The sequence below is a fragment of the Mya arenaria genome, chromosome 4 (genome assembly GCF_026914265.1).
Source record: "Mya arenaria isolate MELC-2E11 chromosome 4, ASM2691426v1".
Lineage (NCBI taxonomy): Eukaryota > Metazoa > Mollusca > Bivalvia > Myida > Myidae > Mya > Mya arenaria.
Window position 1 is genome coordinate 74,879,512 of NC_069125.1, and position 16,857 is coordinate 74,896,368.

The following is a 16,857-nucleotide window of genomic DNA, read 5'->3' on the forward strand; positions in this document are numbered from 1 at the left end:
CTTATTTTAATTTTTAATAATGTCATACCATGAAAGGTGTAAATGCGTTACACAACGGGTGTCAGAGATTAACGAATGTCCCTCGTTAAGGGCATGATAAACGGATTAGCCAGTTTTTTTATTACACACGCACGGCTACTGTTCGGTTCATACCCTAAAAATATTGTTCAAAAATAAATAAAATAATCAGCATCAGATTTCTTAAACAGCTAGAGTTTTATTGCAAACTTCAAGTTGACAAATAAAATATATTCGGCTAAAGTTGTGTAATAATGATGAAGGTATTCAAATGTATTCATTCGGGTAAACAAAAAAGGAAGAACAATAAACAACTTTGACATAACATAATTTAAAAGGTGCAATTCTAAGTTACTTCTTACTCTAGCCGTCCTCAATCTTTTATGCAAAAAACATGAGCATTTGGACTGCCATCGCATCTTTCTCTACACCTTTAACACGAATTGCATAAATAGTGTAGACCTATAACAAATTGCATAAATTAAGACTATGTTTATATATTTTATACCATTTTGTTACATATAAAAACAAATAAGATTGTCAAAATCGTGTTATAAACATAAGCAACACAATCCGTTGCCTGGGGCCATAAGTTATGAACCGGGAATTATGAGACCGGATGAGACCGGATTTTACGAGGAGAGACCGGGAAATAGTATCCCCGATGATTTGTCTGTAGTTCATTTTACTGTCAATAATATCAATTTATTTTAAACATACACAGTCTAGATAGATGCACAAAAGAAACATGTTAATTTTAATGCATTACTTAACTTATTATGTTTAACTCATATAATTTTAATGATCAAAACAAAAAAAGCATACAATTTGTGTTGTAGCTAATGATTTGTGTACTCCTCCCCGCCAAAAAAATAAAAATATTAGCGATATACAGAGGGAATATCTGTTGGATATTTTTGCATTTACTGGGCAAATATTGCAAATCTCATGGCTTTCTCAGTCAATTCACTTAACCTAGTTCAAATAATTGTACATTTAATTTTTCTATGATTTTTGATATGGCAATAAAAATCCTGAAATAACATCCATTTGTTACACTAACTGCTTGGTTATCCTCCAACAATATATTGATTGGCAACAAACTACTGTATAAATGGTTAAATTTCAACAAATGTCAGAAATAATCATATATGGAAACAGTTTCAACCACAGTAATTTTCATCAGACCATCTTAAATGCCACAGAAAAGAATTCACTTATTCAGAAGATTAGTATTGTACCAGACTGACTATGTCAGTGAACAGGTGAAAAATCATTGAATCAGCAAATGTCTTAAAATCTAAATCCTTTCGTATGGCAAATCTCACTATGTTCTTCGACACTTCACATGGAAAAGTGATTACTATTTTGTCCATATATCGTGTACAGTAAATAAATCAAAGAAATTCACCTCAAAATTGCAGAACACTAAATTTGGCCAAGGTTCCTATCTCTCCTATCTGAAGAGTAGCAAAAAATTCCGGAACTTACAAAAATTGTAAACATTAGTTGTTCATACTGTACAAAAATGGCTCAAGGGAACAAGAAATTGAATTCCAAAGGATTTACATTGAAAAAAGATAAGAACAGAGTCAAGAAACAACAAACTAAAAAAGGAGGTATATTAAACACAAAATATAATGTTGGAAAATGTTATTGTCATATATTTTCGCGATAATCATTCCCCCCCATAGACCATGTTCTTTGGCTTTGCTGTCTCCCAAGGGTTCATGTATACTGATATGCAAAGAAGAAGGCGATCGCACAAGTATCAGGCCAAAGAGTGTGTTGTAATGATTATCTGCTGGAAAATTCGTCAATTCAAATAACCATAATAATGTGCTATGAAGTAGTCCAGTAGTAGTACTGGAAAATGCACCATTTCATCAAAAAGGTCGAAAGTTTCTTCAAACCTCTGGTCAGCCCCCTCAACACTGACTAGTCTGAGACCAGCTCTGATCTAAATGGACCACCATAAGTCTTGACAATTTTTTTGTGGGCAGACTCATGGCGTCCATTCTCCCTTCTGTAAGTTTAATGCACCAGTCAATTGTAACCACGGCCCCCCAGGTCCGGGGGTATACCGGGGATAATGGACAGTGGTTTTACCATTAAAGTGGCCCCGCAGTGCCAGGTGAATACGGTGGTTTTGTCTTCAAGCAAAATATAGCGGGGAATCGGCCTAACCTAGGGTCCCTTGGGTGCAGGGGCATTTGGCGGGGATTTTACCGTTAGTTCGTCGCCGCAGGGTGGGGATTTTACCCGGGGTTGGCTTGACCGGAATTCAAAGTCCCTGCAATCCCCTGGTCCTGGCGGAGGGGGGGGGGGGGGCGGGGTTACAATTGACTGGTGCATAATGATGAATGCAGTGAAGCGAATTTTGTGTGCCGCCATTATTCCTGATTTTTACGATATCAGATTCTAATAAGTTTTGCATGTCATACATGTAAGTCATGTTTTACACTTGCTCAAAACAAAATATAAGAAACACAGTCTTAAGGTTGGATAGTAACACAAATTTTCCAGATATTAATTGGAAGAACCTTCACAGTGGAAGGGAATAATGGAGGCTTCGTCGACTCTCTAGTTTGTAACACTAGTTCTTTAAATTAAATTTCAAGGATATTTTGTCACACAAATGAACAGTTTTGACTACTTAATTATATAGAACTATTTCACACATTTAAGCTTAACCAATTAGCTTCAACAACTGCATTTGACAGCGTGTTTGTGGGCATGTTTCTGTTATAATGCTTATGAGACATTGGTGTAAATTTGGTTTGTGGGCATTTGTTTCTATCAGTTTGTCATATAACTGATGGGTGTTGATAAGTCAGATTGCTTAAAAGCAATCTTTGATCTTGTTTGTGTCACCAATCATCTGTATCCAACTGCTTAAAAAGATAAAGATAGCTGCATATCAGGTTAAGAAAACTGCTAGGGAGCGCATCTTTGAGTCCCCTTCAAACATCAACGAGCGAGTGATGAAGGAAATGACAACATCAGCCTACCAAAGCTTGAGATCTTGATACGAGGGGAAAACTATCACAGAATCTGTTTGCTCATACCTTATACATCATTGGACATAAAGGTTGCATTAATTGCTAATTATGATGAGGTTGACAAATTGTAAAAATACGATGTCTAAGGAAGATATTACACATTTAATTGACCCTTTGGCTCAATGTTTCTTCAGATTTTTTTTTTTAATGATAATCAAAATCTTATATTAGGCATGAAAAGTTGAGCATGAGATCAGTGTGCGACATTAACAGTAGCCTGATTACCCATGGCGACAAACAAATTACCCAGGCCACGAAATTTCCATTAAAATAGCCCGACTGGCGATGAAATCATTGGGCTTGGTGGTTAAAAACCCTAAATATCAACCAAAAATTCAAAGGAAAAAAAAATCCAAAAGAATACTAATATTCTAAGTAGAAAAAAAATGCTGGAAGTTTTGGTTGATATTAAGGGCTTTGTGATAGATGATTATGTTCTAAATAATTTTGGTCTTGAATTTTTTTTTTGACTAATTTTTCAAGAAGGGGGTGTGGCCATAGAGTGGGTCATGTCAACGTAACTCACCCCCCCAATCAAACAACCATCAGCCTCCCCGCCCCCTGGCAACAACACAGGACCAAACCATCACCATACTTGCATTCATACCAAATAAAATAAGAAATTGTACAGTTTTCATATCATTCCTTGTTTTTAACCATATAAGGTACTCAAGATGCGTTTTTCTGTTCACCAGTTGGCTCCGGAAATCTGGCTCAGGCTTATTACAGGGCTCATCCTACCAGGCGACTTAGGCCATTAAGTCGCCCTGCCCGAGGCGACTTCGCTATTTTCTAAGATCAAGGTGAAGTCAACTTCGCCGACTTTTTCAGAGATCAATAAACGATATCGCTCTCAAATACACCGACATCGTTTAAAACTACCGCTTGTCATAACAGAGCGACTCCGCCTCCCGTCTGTCAGTGTGATTGACAAACAGCCAATCGTGTTAAACCTAGTAAATTTGCTCCATTTACTTCAGCCAATGAGAACGCTTGTTTTATTCAATCGAGGCACGTGTTTGCACCATTGAATTTGTGTACATGCACTACGTCATCGATGTAATAAAATTGTAAGGGATTCATATTTACACTTGCCGTTGTTTGTAAATGTCAATTAGTGCTAAATAGGATTTATACTTGATGACAATAACGGTTTAAACGATGTGCACTGATGACAAATGAACTTAACTGGGTGTGATTACCGCGAAGTTAGCGAGAAGAAGGCAAGTGCGAATAATACTTCCATTTTGTTGTTTTTATTTCAGAAATGCTTTCATTAATATTTATTCTTCGATCGGTTAACATCAATATTCTATATATGAGATATTTGCATTCTGTTCAATAGTAATCATGCTTTCTACGTGGCTTCTGCGGGATTCCCCAGGCCTGAAATGTAATGCTGACGATGTTGAAAGCGATGACATGAACGACAGTCCAAATAAGAAATCATTCAAAAAGTAAAATTATCAAAATAATTTCAGTTGTAACTAACTTTTTATATGAAATATTTTGTGTACTTTCAGCCAATCAGCACAAGGCCGCCTTAGAGAACACAGTTCTGTGGTCCGAGGAGCCCATGAAGAAAACTGTACTGGCCAAACTGTCCCAAGGATGACGAGCTTGGGGTCAAGCTCCTTAAGACTGCCTACAACCTGACCAAGTGGGAGCACCAAGGAGTAGTTTCACTGATGATATATTGACTAGTTTTGTTTCGTTTTTACAATTGGTGTCATGTTGTTTGATATAAGCTAGTTCTGTTTGTATTAGCTTTTTTGATTCATTTATGCAGTATTTAATTCTGATATATTTATGTGTGCATGATAGGTTTGCATGAAATAAAATGTTTGAAACTTGCATTGTTTTATTTTTTTAAAGATAATTTCAACAATTTAATACTAACTAAAAACAACCAGTTTGACCATTTTAAAACAAGAACAACACCTATTTGAATGCATAGAAAAGTTGTCCAGGACACACCAGAACCCACCATTTGACATTTAAAATCTCAAAATTTTCCGACATGAGGGCACACCCTCCCCCAATCTCACTTCTCCCTAAAATTTATGTGTAGGATGAGCCCTGGGCTACAGAGATCTTAAAGTCTGTAGCCCCATTGGCTACCAGTTAACAAAGGTGTATCTCACACACTGTGTGATAGTCAGTGCCTTCCTGCCTAAATGGTGTAAACAATGAAGGCAAATTTAAAAAGGTCCTTTTTGATTAAAACTGTATAACTGGGTTAATTATATGTTTCTGTGTATTTGATAAGAATTTATTACTATTTGTGAACATGAAATGGAATTTAAGCTTGAATTTAAGCTTAATCAATTCTTGATCTTTTTGGCATTGGATGTACAATTGAGAGTTGTGATGTTACAGGAAAACATAATAATGTCCAAATGATAAAAAATGTTTGCCTGGATGCCAAATATTCTAGCTTTTTTCCCCAGTAGCACCAAAGGAATGCTTACAGTTTTTGGCTAGCATAGAGTATATTAGGATATAGTTTATAAAGCTGTTTTGGTGATGTTCAAAGTTTGGCCGAACAAAAATTTGGCTTGACTTTTACAATAAAGAGGAAACCAGATCAATTAAAAATTGAATATATATATGCCAAGTCATAGAAACTTGTCATTTTTTTTTTTTTGGCCTTATTGCCATATTCTATAACTACTGCGTACAAATTTCTTATGCATTTTTTAACTCTTCTTTTTTTTTCTTTTTTTTTACATTGCATTTATCTTGCATTGATTTATAAATCAATAATAAAATTGATGAACTAAAATGGAAGATTAATTTTGGTGAGAAGTTTGGTTGAAACAAAGTAAATGAGGTAGATATAGCCTAAAACCATGGCAAGAAATTTCAAAAGGATGTATTTGTATGCCCCCCTATAAAAGAAGAGGGGTATATTGCTTTGCACATGTCTGTCTGTCAGTCGGTAGGTCGGTCGGTCCGTCGATAGACCAAAGCTTGTCTGAGTAATAACTCAACAATTCCAGGAAGTATGGTCATCAAACTTGACATGAAGGTTGGGCCTGAACAGTAGATGACCCCTATTGATTATAGGGACCATCAGGTCAAAGGTCAAGGTCACAGTGACCTTCAACGGTAAAAGGATGTTAAAGATTGTCCGAGTAATAAGTAAACAATGCCTAGATGTATTGTCATCAAACTTGACATGAAGGTTGAGCCTGACCAGTGGACGACCCCTATTGATTTAAAGGGTCATCAGGCCAAAGGTCAAGGTCACAGTGACCTTTAAGGCAAAAAGTTAACAAAGCTTCTCCCAGTGATATCTCAACAATGCCTGGACCTTTGGTCATCAAACTTGACCTGGAGGCTATCAGTAGATGACCCCTTTTGATTTTAGGAGTCATCAGGGTAATGGTGGAGGTCATAGTGACCTTGAATGCATGTTGTTTGAGTGGTAACTCGACAACGCCTGCACCTATGTCCCTCAGACTTGACTTGGAGATTGGGCCTGACCTGTAGATGACCTCTTTTGATTTTAGCGGTCATCAGGTCAAAGGTTAAGGTCACAGTGACCTTGAACACATAAAAGCTTGTCACCCAGCTGATGACTCCTATGGATTTCGAGGTCATAGAGTCAAAGGTCACGGTCATAACTCATATTCATCATTAAAATTTCATCATATTTACTTATTTCCTGCTTCTAAGAGAATACATATTTTTATCTGCGAATATCAGTTATCATTTGAACATTAAAAACTGTGTCTGCTATCCTCACACTTTGAATGGTCATAATCTTAAAACTGCCTCAAAGGCATCCAATGACAAATCAGCTGTCAATTTGGTCCATGATAACCTGACAACATGGCGCTGGGGGGGGGGGGTTATGACAAAATAAATCACGATTGAATTTATAGTAACCAACGTTGGGCATTCAGATAAGTTTTCGATTCTAATTCTAATCGTTCTGCGGTACAGCGCAATACATGTGCCACTATGGTAACAGTTGGTTACTATAACAGAATTTTCGACAACGAACTCATCACCCATTTGAATCTAGCCTTTAGGGTTTTTTTTAGGAAAAAAGGTTGAGGTATTGTCATATAGCATTGGTGTCGTTGTTGTCTTTGGCATTGTAAGAACCAATAAAAGTCTTTCATATTCCTAAAAGTTACCAATCATGTTAAGTGGATGCAATTATTTGTGAACTAGTGTGAAACAAGTTTTATTCAAATTTCTATGTCACAGTTGCTTCTGGGTTAATGATGTCAGAAAGTTCAGCAATTTAATAGCATACCTAATAGACTATTATGTAATACTCAAGTTGAGAGCACTTCAAACTAGTGACTTACACTTTTATACTTATAAACTGTTTCCTTTTTTTTTAATTTTTAAGTTATTATCAGTCAGCGAGCAAGCATTCTATAGAAAATTATCTGGCAAAAATTGAAAAAAAAATGATTTTAAAAAACTTTTAAGTAGTTTTAAGCTATGGTAAGGTTTTCTAAGACTTTTTTTGCACCTTTCAGTGCGCTATATTGCTCCAAAGAAACAGAAAATCCTTGAACAGGCAAAATTAAAAAAGGTAAGTTTATTGAATATTCCTCAATACATGAAATAAATTTCAAGGTCATTATCTTGCTTTGATACTGAAGACATTGTATAGACACAGTGCCAATGCATAAAGATGCACTGTTACCTGCAAATAAGATTTAAGACATTTAATACAATTGTTTTAATATACCAAAAAGGGTGAACAAATGTCGAAAACAATGATGCTTATGAAGGATACCGAGTTTAATTATGCCCCCCTTCGAAGAAGAGGGGTATATTGCTTTCCACATGTCGGTCGGTACTCGGTAGGTCGGTTGGTAGGTCGGTTGGTCCGTCGGTAGACCAAAGCTTGTCCAAGTGATAATTCAACGATTCCTACCGGTATGGTCTTCAAACTTGACATGAAGGTTGGGCCTGACCAGTAGATGACCCCTATTGATTTTAGGGCTCATCGGGTCAAAGGTCAAGGTCACAGTGGCCTTTAATGGTAAAATGATTTTAAAGCTTGTCTGAGTGATAACTCGACAATGCCTGCACCCATGGCCCTCATACTTGACTTGGAGGTTGGGCCTGACCATTAGATGACCCCTATTGTTTTTGGGGGTCATTGCGCCAAAGGTCAAGGTCACAGTGACCTTGAGTGGTAAAAGATTGTCCAAGTGATAACTCAACAATGCCTGCACCCATGGCCCTCAAACTTAATTTGGAGGTTGGGGCTGAGCAGTAGATGACCCCTATTGTTTATGGGGGTCATCGGGCCAAAGGTCAAGGTCACAGTGACCTTGAATGGTAAAATAATTTTAAAGCTTGTCCGAGTGATAACTCGACAATGCCTGCACCCATGGCCCTCAAACTTGACTTGGAGGTTGGGCCTGACCAGTAGATGATTTTAGGGGTCAAAGGTCAAGGACACAGTGATCTTGAAAGCAAACTCAACAATTCCTGGACCTATGGTCATCAAACTTGACATGAAGGTTGGACCTGACCAGTAGATGACCCCTCATCGGGCCCAGGTCAAGGTCACAGTAACCTTTAACACAAAAAAATTAACAAATCTTCTGCCAGTGATATCTCAACAATGCCTGAACCTATGACTTTCAAACTTGACTTGGTGGCTGGGCCTTGGCAGTAGATGGCCCATATTGATTTTAGGAGTCATTGGGTCAAAGCTCAAGTTCACAGTGACCTTGAATGCGAAAACGTTTCGAGTGATAACACAACAATTCCTGCACCCATGGCCCTTAAACTTGACTTGGAGTTGTGTCTGACCTTTAGATGACCCCTTATGATTTTAGGGGTAATCGAGTCAAAGGTCAAGGTCACAGTGACCTTGTGAGAATTTTTTTTGTCTGTGTGATAACTTGTCAATGCCTGCACCCATACCCTCTAACTTGACATTTAGGTTTTTGGTGACCAGCTGATGACTCCTATGGATTTTGAGGTCATAGAGTCAAAGGTCATGGTCATAACACACTCTATCCTCACACTTTGAATGGTCATAATCTTAAAACTGCCTCAACGGCATCCAATGTCAGTGACAAATCAGCTGTCTTTTCGGTCCATGCATATTTCATTTAGATGTCCACATAATCCTGACAACATGGCGCTCGGGGGGGGGGGGGGGGGGGGGGGGGGAGGGAATAATGTTTGACAAACATCTCTTGTTTATTACTACCTTATGAGATGATAGTCGATCACAGTAAATCTTTTAGCATTCACCAATTATTTTTTTTGGGGGGGGGGGGTCAGCTATTAAATACACGGTTATAATATTGTTTATAGTAATTAATATTTTCCATAATGCATTATTTAGTAAGTAGTTGAGGGTTTATCACTCAAAATTTATGTTTGTTTTACATGTGTATATATTGATTTTGAATAAGTGTGCCACTTTAATGTAATGTTTTGAATTAGTCTTCAGATTTATTTTTATGAGTTTTATGAGTTTTGTTCCAATGACAGTTGAAGGCATTCCCGAGAGTTAAGTTTATTTTGAGATTCAAACAGTATTTATGTAACACTGCAGCAGGAAAATTAAGGTTTTTGAAAACAGTAAAATAATTAAAATGCTAAATATCTTACATTTAATGACATGAAAGATCAATGCTTCCCAGAGAAATTGCTTTAAATATTGTGCTAAAATAAATAACAGACTTCTTGCAATTGTTATTGAACTACAATGAATTATTTAGTTAGGTGACTTTACAAGAGAAGGGATTTTTTCATAAGAGGAGGCAAAAAAAAAATAAGTTAAGAAATGACAGTGTTCAAATCCTGTAAAGACTGTGTTCTTGATGAAGTTAATGATTGAGAGGAGTGTCTGTTGCTGTTGCAGGGTCTGGAGAAGACGATCCAAGCAAACATTGAGCAGGAGATTACACAGAAGGTCAAGTCCGTCGAGGCAAAAGCCTTCCATAATGCCTTTGAGACCCCATCCTCCAGCAAAGACAAGTCGAAACAACCTGTCAAAGTTAAAACTAAATAAAGTGTAAAACATTACCATTGTTTGTTATTTGGTACTTAGATTTTGTATTTATTAAAATATGATGAGAAAGAAGGTCACAGATACTTTTGGCAATCTTCTTCCTATTAGCACGATTATTAAATTGCAATGAGGTTTTTGTGCAGTTATCTTTAATTCATTTTCAGCTGATTGCAATATCATGGTACATATTCCATTATTGTGAACAGTCATTAGCCCATTTTAACTGGGCATATATCCTAGTGTTTATTAGTCTCAATCATGATAAAGAATAAAAGATAAAGACAATAAATGGTGGCATAAGCCACAGTCAGTGATGATTATTCCTGGACTACTGACAAGTGATGTTAACAAATGGGCCTCATGAGAGAAGTAGGAGGCCAAATGGTAACATTTTTAGCTCACCTTATAGCCGTAGGCTGAGGGTGAGCTATTAGGATCGATGAATGTCCGTTGTCCGTCGTCTGTTGTCTGTCCATCCACACTTATTTAATTAACACTCACATTTTTGCCTCAATTGCCATGAAACTTGGTCAGGATGTTTGTCCCAGTAATTACTCGAACAAGTTTGAATATGGGTCATGTGGGATGAAAATCTAGGACACATGACTCAAAAATAGAAAAATCTTGTTAACACTCTAGAGGCTACCTTTTAGGTCACAGAGCCCAAATATGGAAAAACCTTGTTAACACTCTAGAGGTAATATTTTCAGCCCAAATATCTTGAATTTGTCAGGAAGATTGTTTCGATGATTTCTAGATCAAGTTCGAATATTGGTCATCTGGGGTCAAAAACCAGGTCACAGAGCCCAAATATGGAAAAACCTTGTTAAAACTCTATAGGTAACAATTTCAGCCCAAATATCATGGAAATTTGTCAGAAATGTTGTTTTGATAACTGTTAGGTGAAGTTCGAATATGGGTCATCTGAGGTCAAAAACTAGGTCACAGAGCCCAAATATGGAAAAACCTTGTTAACTTTCTAGGGGTTACATTTTCAGCCCAAATATTCTGGAAATTGTTAGAAAGGTTGTTTTGATGATTTCTATGTCAGGTTTGATACTGGGTCATTTCGGGTCAAAAACTAGGTCACAATGCCGTAGTATTGAAAAGCTTTGTAAACCATTTAGAGGCTACATTTTCAGCCGAAATATCCTTGAAATTTGTAAGAAAGGTTATTATGATTTTTTCAAGATCAGGTCTAAATATAGGTCATTTGGGGTCAAAAACTAGGTCACAAATCTCAGTTCTCACTCTTCAGAATAATTTTCTTGAACATCAAGGATGGCACTGTGATGTAGGGATAAAGCATCTGATTCCTCATCTGTTGGTCATGTTAATATAACCCGGTTGTTTGCATGTACTACAGTTTTGCAAATTGTTTGTTCAAGCCGAGGAATAGCATTAAAAACTAGTACCCCTAAATTACATTATTTTTTTACCAAAATCAGGTATCTTATGCTAATCTGTTTGGATGGTGCAATAGCCATAAGTAAAATTGCAAACAAATAGGATGTATGATCTTGTTTAAAAAAACTATATGCAACACAGGGTACCATGCAGCTATTTCCAGTTTTTGTGTCGCCTGAAAAGACGACATATAGGGGTTACTTTTGTCGACGGCGGCGGCGTCGGCGGTGGTTGCGGCGGCGGCGTCCGCGTCCCATTTTCGCTTGTCCGGGGGTATATCTCCTAAACTATTAGTGGTATCAACTTGAAACTTCATATGTAGATAGATCTAATTGAGGGCAAGTACAGTGCACAAGAACTGTTACTCTTGCTTCCATATTTTTAAAGTTATTGCCCTTTGTTATTTTTCATGCTTAAAGTTTTGTCCGGGGCATATCTTGTAGAATAAAAGAGTTATCAACTTGAAACTTCATATGTAGATAGATCTCATGGAGGGCAAGTGCAGTGCACAATAACAGTAACTCTTGCTTTCTTAGTTTTAAAATTATTGCCCTTTGTTAATTTTCATGCTTAAAGTTTTGTCCGGAGCATATCTTGAAGAATATAAGAGTTATCAACTTGAAACTTCATAGCTAGATATATCTCATTGAGGGCAAGTGCAGTGCACAATAACAGTAACTCTTGCTTTCTTAGTTTTAAAGTTATTGCCCTTTGTTAATTTTCATGCTTAAAGTTTTGTCGGGGGCATATCTTGAAGAATATAAGAGGTATCAACTTGAAACTTCATAGCTAGATATATCTCATTGAGGGCAAGTGCAGTGCACAATAACAGTAACTCTTGCTTTCTTAGTTTTAAAGTTATTGCCCTTTGTAAATTTTCATGCTTAAAGTTTTGTCCTGGGCATATCTTGAAGAATATAAGAGGTATCAACTTGAAACTTCATAGCTAGATATATCTCATTGAGGGCAAGTGCAGTGCACAATAACAGTAACTCTTGCTTTCTTAGTGTTAAAGTTATTGCCCTTTGTTAATTTTCATGCTTAAAGTTTTGTCCGGGGCATATCTTGAAGAATATAAGAGGTATCAACTTGAAACTTCATAGCTAGATATATCTCATTGAGGGCAAGTGCAGTGCACAATAACAGTAACTCTTGCTTTCTTAGTTTTAAAGTTATTGCCCTTTGTTAATTTTCATGCTTAAAGTTTTGTCCGGAGCATATCTTGAAGAATATAAGAGGTTTCAACTTGAAACTTCATAGCTAGATAGATCTCATTGAGGGCAAGTGCAGTGCACAAGAACTGTTACTCTTGCTGCCATATTTTTAGAGTTATTGCCCTTTGTTAATTTTCTTGCTTAGGTTTTGTCCGTGGCATATCTCGTAAACTATAGGAGGTTTCAACCTGAAACTTATTCCGTAGGTATATCTGATTGAGGGTTCAAATGCCACCTACAATTGAAAGTTAAATGGCAACATCATTGTCTATAAATGAATAAAATGCCAATCTAACAGCTATAATGTCGACAGTAAATAATTCGTCAGGCGACACATCCGACTCTCGGAGTTCTAGTTAGCTCTACTGGCCATAGGCCAGAAGAGCTTATGTTGTGGTAATGTGTCAGTGCGTCTGTGCGTCTGTAAACAATTGCTTGTGAACAGGATACAGTCTTCAGTTTTGATTGTATCTCAGTTCCTTTCGAAAACCAGCCAGATCCGCCCAATCATGCCTAGATTATGGGCCTTGATAGTATAAGAAAATGCTATTGTGTAAACAATTGCTTGTGAACACGATACAGTCTTCAGTTTTGATTGTTTCTCCATGAAACTTGTACAGTATTTAGATATCCATTAGAGCTCGGTTCCTTTCGAAAACCAGCACAGGTTTGGTATACTTAAATTTGGAAATGTTAAAAACTTTTTTGTCTGAAACAGCAATGCAGATCCTTGCCATTTTGAACAAGGCTTAATTTAGTGGTCCACTTCATTGGTTGTTCAAATTATGCCCCTTGGGTCAAAACTGGCACTGCCCCGGTGGTCACAAATTCCTAGAGACTTATTTAAGAAATATTTTCAAAATCTTCTTGTTTTAAACCACAAGGCCCATACCTTTGATATTTGTTGTGGAGTATCATATATGATGACCGTCTAGCAAAACATTTGAAATTATGCCCCTTTGGCAAAAGCTGGCCTAAGCCCTTTTGACTTACTTTTTAGCCCAACTATTCGAATAATAAGGAGAGCTATCCTAGTCACCCGATCGTCTGGCTTTGAAACTTCGCACGCTTGTTCACCATCATGCCGCAAACCTGTACACAGGAGGATGTCACTGTATCAAGCATTTTGACAGACTTATGCCCCTTTTTCAACTTAGAATTTACGTTTAAGTTTGCGTACCACCTCAAATATTTTCAAAGTCCATTGACATCTGGCTTTGAAACTTTACACGCTTGTTCACCACCATGCCCCCAACCTGTACACAGGAGGATGTCACTGTATCAAGCATTTTGACCAAATTATGCCCCTTTTTTACTTTACGTTAAAGTTTGCTTACCACCTCAAATATTTTCAAATTCAATTTATGTAAATATCTCAGTACATCATGTTTTGCATTGAAATCTAATCTAACAGTGATTCATGCATGTTTCGCCAAAAACTTTTCAATCCATACACTGAAAAGCGATGGAAAAGTCGAGCGCGCTGTCTCTGTGACAGCTCTTCTAAATTTTTAAAGCTACAGCAATCAAATTTTGACCATGTGTATAGTTTTGCAAAAGTGCATCAATGTTGTCCTTGGATGTCCTTGACTTTGACCTTTTGACCAAGATTTTTTATTTTTAAAGCTACAGAAATGAAATTTTGACCATGAATACAGTTTTGAAAGCAGATATTTTTTACCCTCAGATTACCTTTACTTGGCACATACTAAAATAGTTCATGCAACTAATCTGCTTACAACACTTTCTGTCCTCAGATGTTGAACATGCAGTGTTTTCAGCTAACCCAAACACAAAAAGTTAACTATATATTTGTTGCCTATTACTCGTACGTACATGCTCTGGATTGAAAATGAACACAAGAGCCATTCCAGTAGAGCATAGGCCCTCTTTGATCTCTTGTTTCATATTATGGCACTGTGAAAACTTTCATAAAAACATCATATTTAGCCATTTCCAATATCTGGTTACATCCTTTTTGACTGTTACATGATTTAGAGAAAAATTACCATGCACTTTTCGATTGGCCATGTTGTTGATGCGCCAGGAGATAGAAGCTCTTGATAAAATGACAACAATTTCCCTGCCTCCCTGATAGGTCTTGTCATTTTGTTTCTCTGGCTTCATCCAGTCACATAATGATGAATGATGATGAAGATTTATGTGAAATCTTTACATTGGGAGTTTTTCATGCTACATGAAGGTATGTAACATCCTCACTGACAGTTATTGTTGCAGGATTATTTGAAAGGTTTTATACATATGATTACCTGCCAACAATTGTTATAAGTGTCATCATCATATTATTTTTGGCAAGATATTAACATACTCAGTTTTGTCTGCTTGAAAAATATTTAGGATAATTAAAAGTAAGCTAGATATCTGTTTAAAGGGACTAGACACCAGATGGGCTACAGTATTTCCTCAAATCAAGCATAGAATTGTCAATGGCAGCTACTATGAGGCTGATAATACATCATTTTACAATGATTAAAAGAATAAAAGCAAAAATCATTTCGCTGTCTCAGCTGAGTTTCCCCGTTAAAAAAAGTGCATAATGATTTCTCTGTTTAAAAAAGAGCGGAATGGTTCACGTGAACACCTTGCACTAAGTCATGTGATCGTTTCACACAAAACTGTCAATAAGCGTTTTAGCAACTTGTTGTCATTTTCAGCAGAGTTAACCTTTTTCAAATGTTTCCATGAATCAATTTCATCATGAATTTGGATCTTTCGGACTCGGTGTCTACGTTGTTTTGCAGCAGTATTCTGCTTCCTTCTTGCAGGAAGCCATGAAGTACTGTATGTTTATTTAGTGTGTGAAAGTCACAATGTGATGAGTATGGTTAAATATTTTACTACTGGAATTTACCTGGTAGACAACCACAGTAAATTACAATTTGAAAAAAAGATTAATAGCTGTGAAAGATGCATGTGTCATAAGCGTTGTGATAGTAAGTAGGATTCAATACGTTGTACACAATGATATCAATTTTATACATGTTTTTGACAATTGTATCATCTGGTGTCTAGTCCCTTTAAATCTATAAAAGTGGTTAATTTTGAATCCAGTGAATATCAAATAATATCTTTTGTAAAGAAAGTGAGGGCATCATTATAGCCTGCAGTGTTGGTCTTCAAGTCATACCATTTAGAGCAAACTGAGGTAACTATTTTGAGTTTTTGACATAATTTTATACAATTAAAATAATTTTTTAACATGTTAAAGAATAAGGCCAATGATTCAATTTCACTAATGCGTGATTATTTTGTTATGCTCGTCCGATTGTTTGCAGTTGTTTGAAGAGTACAGTGTGCAGCTGTTTATCGGTATGAAGTGTGTAAAAACATTTTATACATTTTTAGCTCGGCTATTCGAAGAATAGGTGGGCTATACTACTCGCCCCAGCGTCGGCGTCTGGTTAAAGTTTTAGGGCAAGTTGGGATTTTCACTTATAAGGCAATACCCTACATTCAATTGACTTAATACTTCACACAGTTGTTCAGGGCCATCACATCATGAGGTTAGATAACTCCATATTGTTCTTTACACAGATTATGGCCCCTGATTGACTATGAAACTTAGGTTAAAGTTTTAGGGCAAGTTGGAATATTTATTGATAACTTTTATATCCTTTGTTCAATTGACTTAATACTTCACACAGTTGTTCAGGACCTTCCACACAATTGTTCAGGACCATCACCCAATGAAGTTACATAACTCCATATCCTTAATACAAGTTATGGCCCCTGATTGACTTAGGTTAAAGTTTTAGGCAAGTAAAGTTAAGGGCAAGTTGGGATTTTAATAAAAAAAACTTCAATTTCATTCATTAGGTTTGACATAGAGACCAAACTTGGTATTATTACATCGTTATTGTATTCTAAGTCAAAGCGGCGTAGTCGAGCGCGCTGTCTTACGACGGCTCTTGTTAAACTTTATAGAAGGCACATAACTATAAAATTTTATGATTATACTTTACATAAATGAGTCTCTTCTTTGTATATATAATGTTAATCGGGCTGTATATAACTGTATTTTAATAAAAATGCAGTTTTCTGACGTCAGTGGTCTTTAAAAATAAAATTTGGCTGCTCCAGACTTGTCTAAAAATATTTTATGGACCGATGACTTCAAAAAACG

At 36.6% G+C, this 16,857-nt stretch overlaps 2 protein-coding genes across 8 annotated transcripts in view; one reads left to right on the top strand and one right to left on the bottom strand.

Annotated features, from left to right (window-relative positions):
* Positions 1-1,497, bottom strand: part of LOC128230121 (NAD(+) hydrolase sarm1-like) — a 29,247-nt gene extending 27,750 nt beyond the window's left edge. For all 7 annotated transcript variants that reach the window (XM_052942148.1, XM_052942147.1, XM_052942146.1 and 4 more), the window contains exon 1: positions 1,430-1,497. The gene's annotated coding sequence lies outside the window, so the exon portion shown is untranslated. The remainder of the gene's footprint in view (positions 1-1,429) is intronic.
* LOC128230123 (UPF0390 protein zgc136864-like) lies at positions 1,468-10,106 on the top strand. The gene is made up of 3 exons (XM_052942150.1): positions 1,468-1,637; positions 7,583-7,638; positions 9,943-10,106. The coding sequence occupies exons 1-3, from the start codon at positions 1,547-1,549 to the stop codon at positions 10,090-10,092; spliced, it is 297 nt and encodes a 98-aa protein (XP_052798110.1). The 5' UTR covers positions 1,468-1,546; the 3' UTR covers positions 10,093-10,106.
* The last annotated feature ends 6,751 nt before the right edge of the window (positions 10,107-16,857 follow it).

Bases quoted from the DNA above. Each gene is read 5' to 3' on its own strand.
- LOC128230123 (XM_052942150.1), top strand. From the start codon at position 1,547: ATGGCTCAAGGGAACAAGAAATTGAATTCCAAAGGATTTACATTGAAA. The intron at 1,638-7,582 runs GTATATTAAACA...TGCACCTTTCAG, and splicing joins ACAACAAACTAAAAAAGGAG to TGCGCTATATTGCTCCAAAG. The intron at 7,639-9,942 runs GTAAGTTTATTG...TTGCTGTTGCAG, and splicing joins AACAGGCAAAATTAAAAAAG to GGTCTGGAGAAGACGATCCA.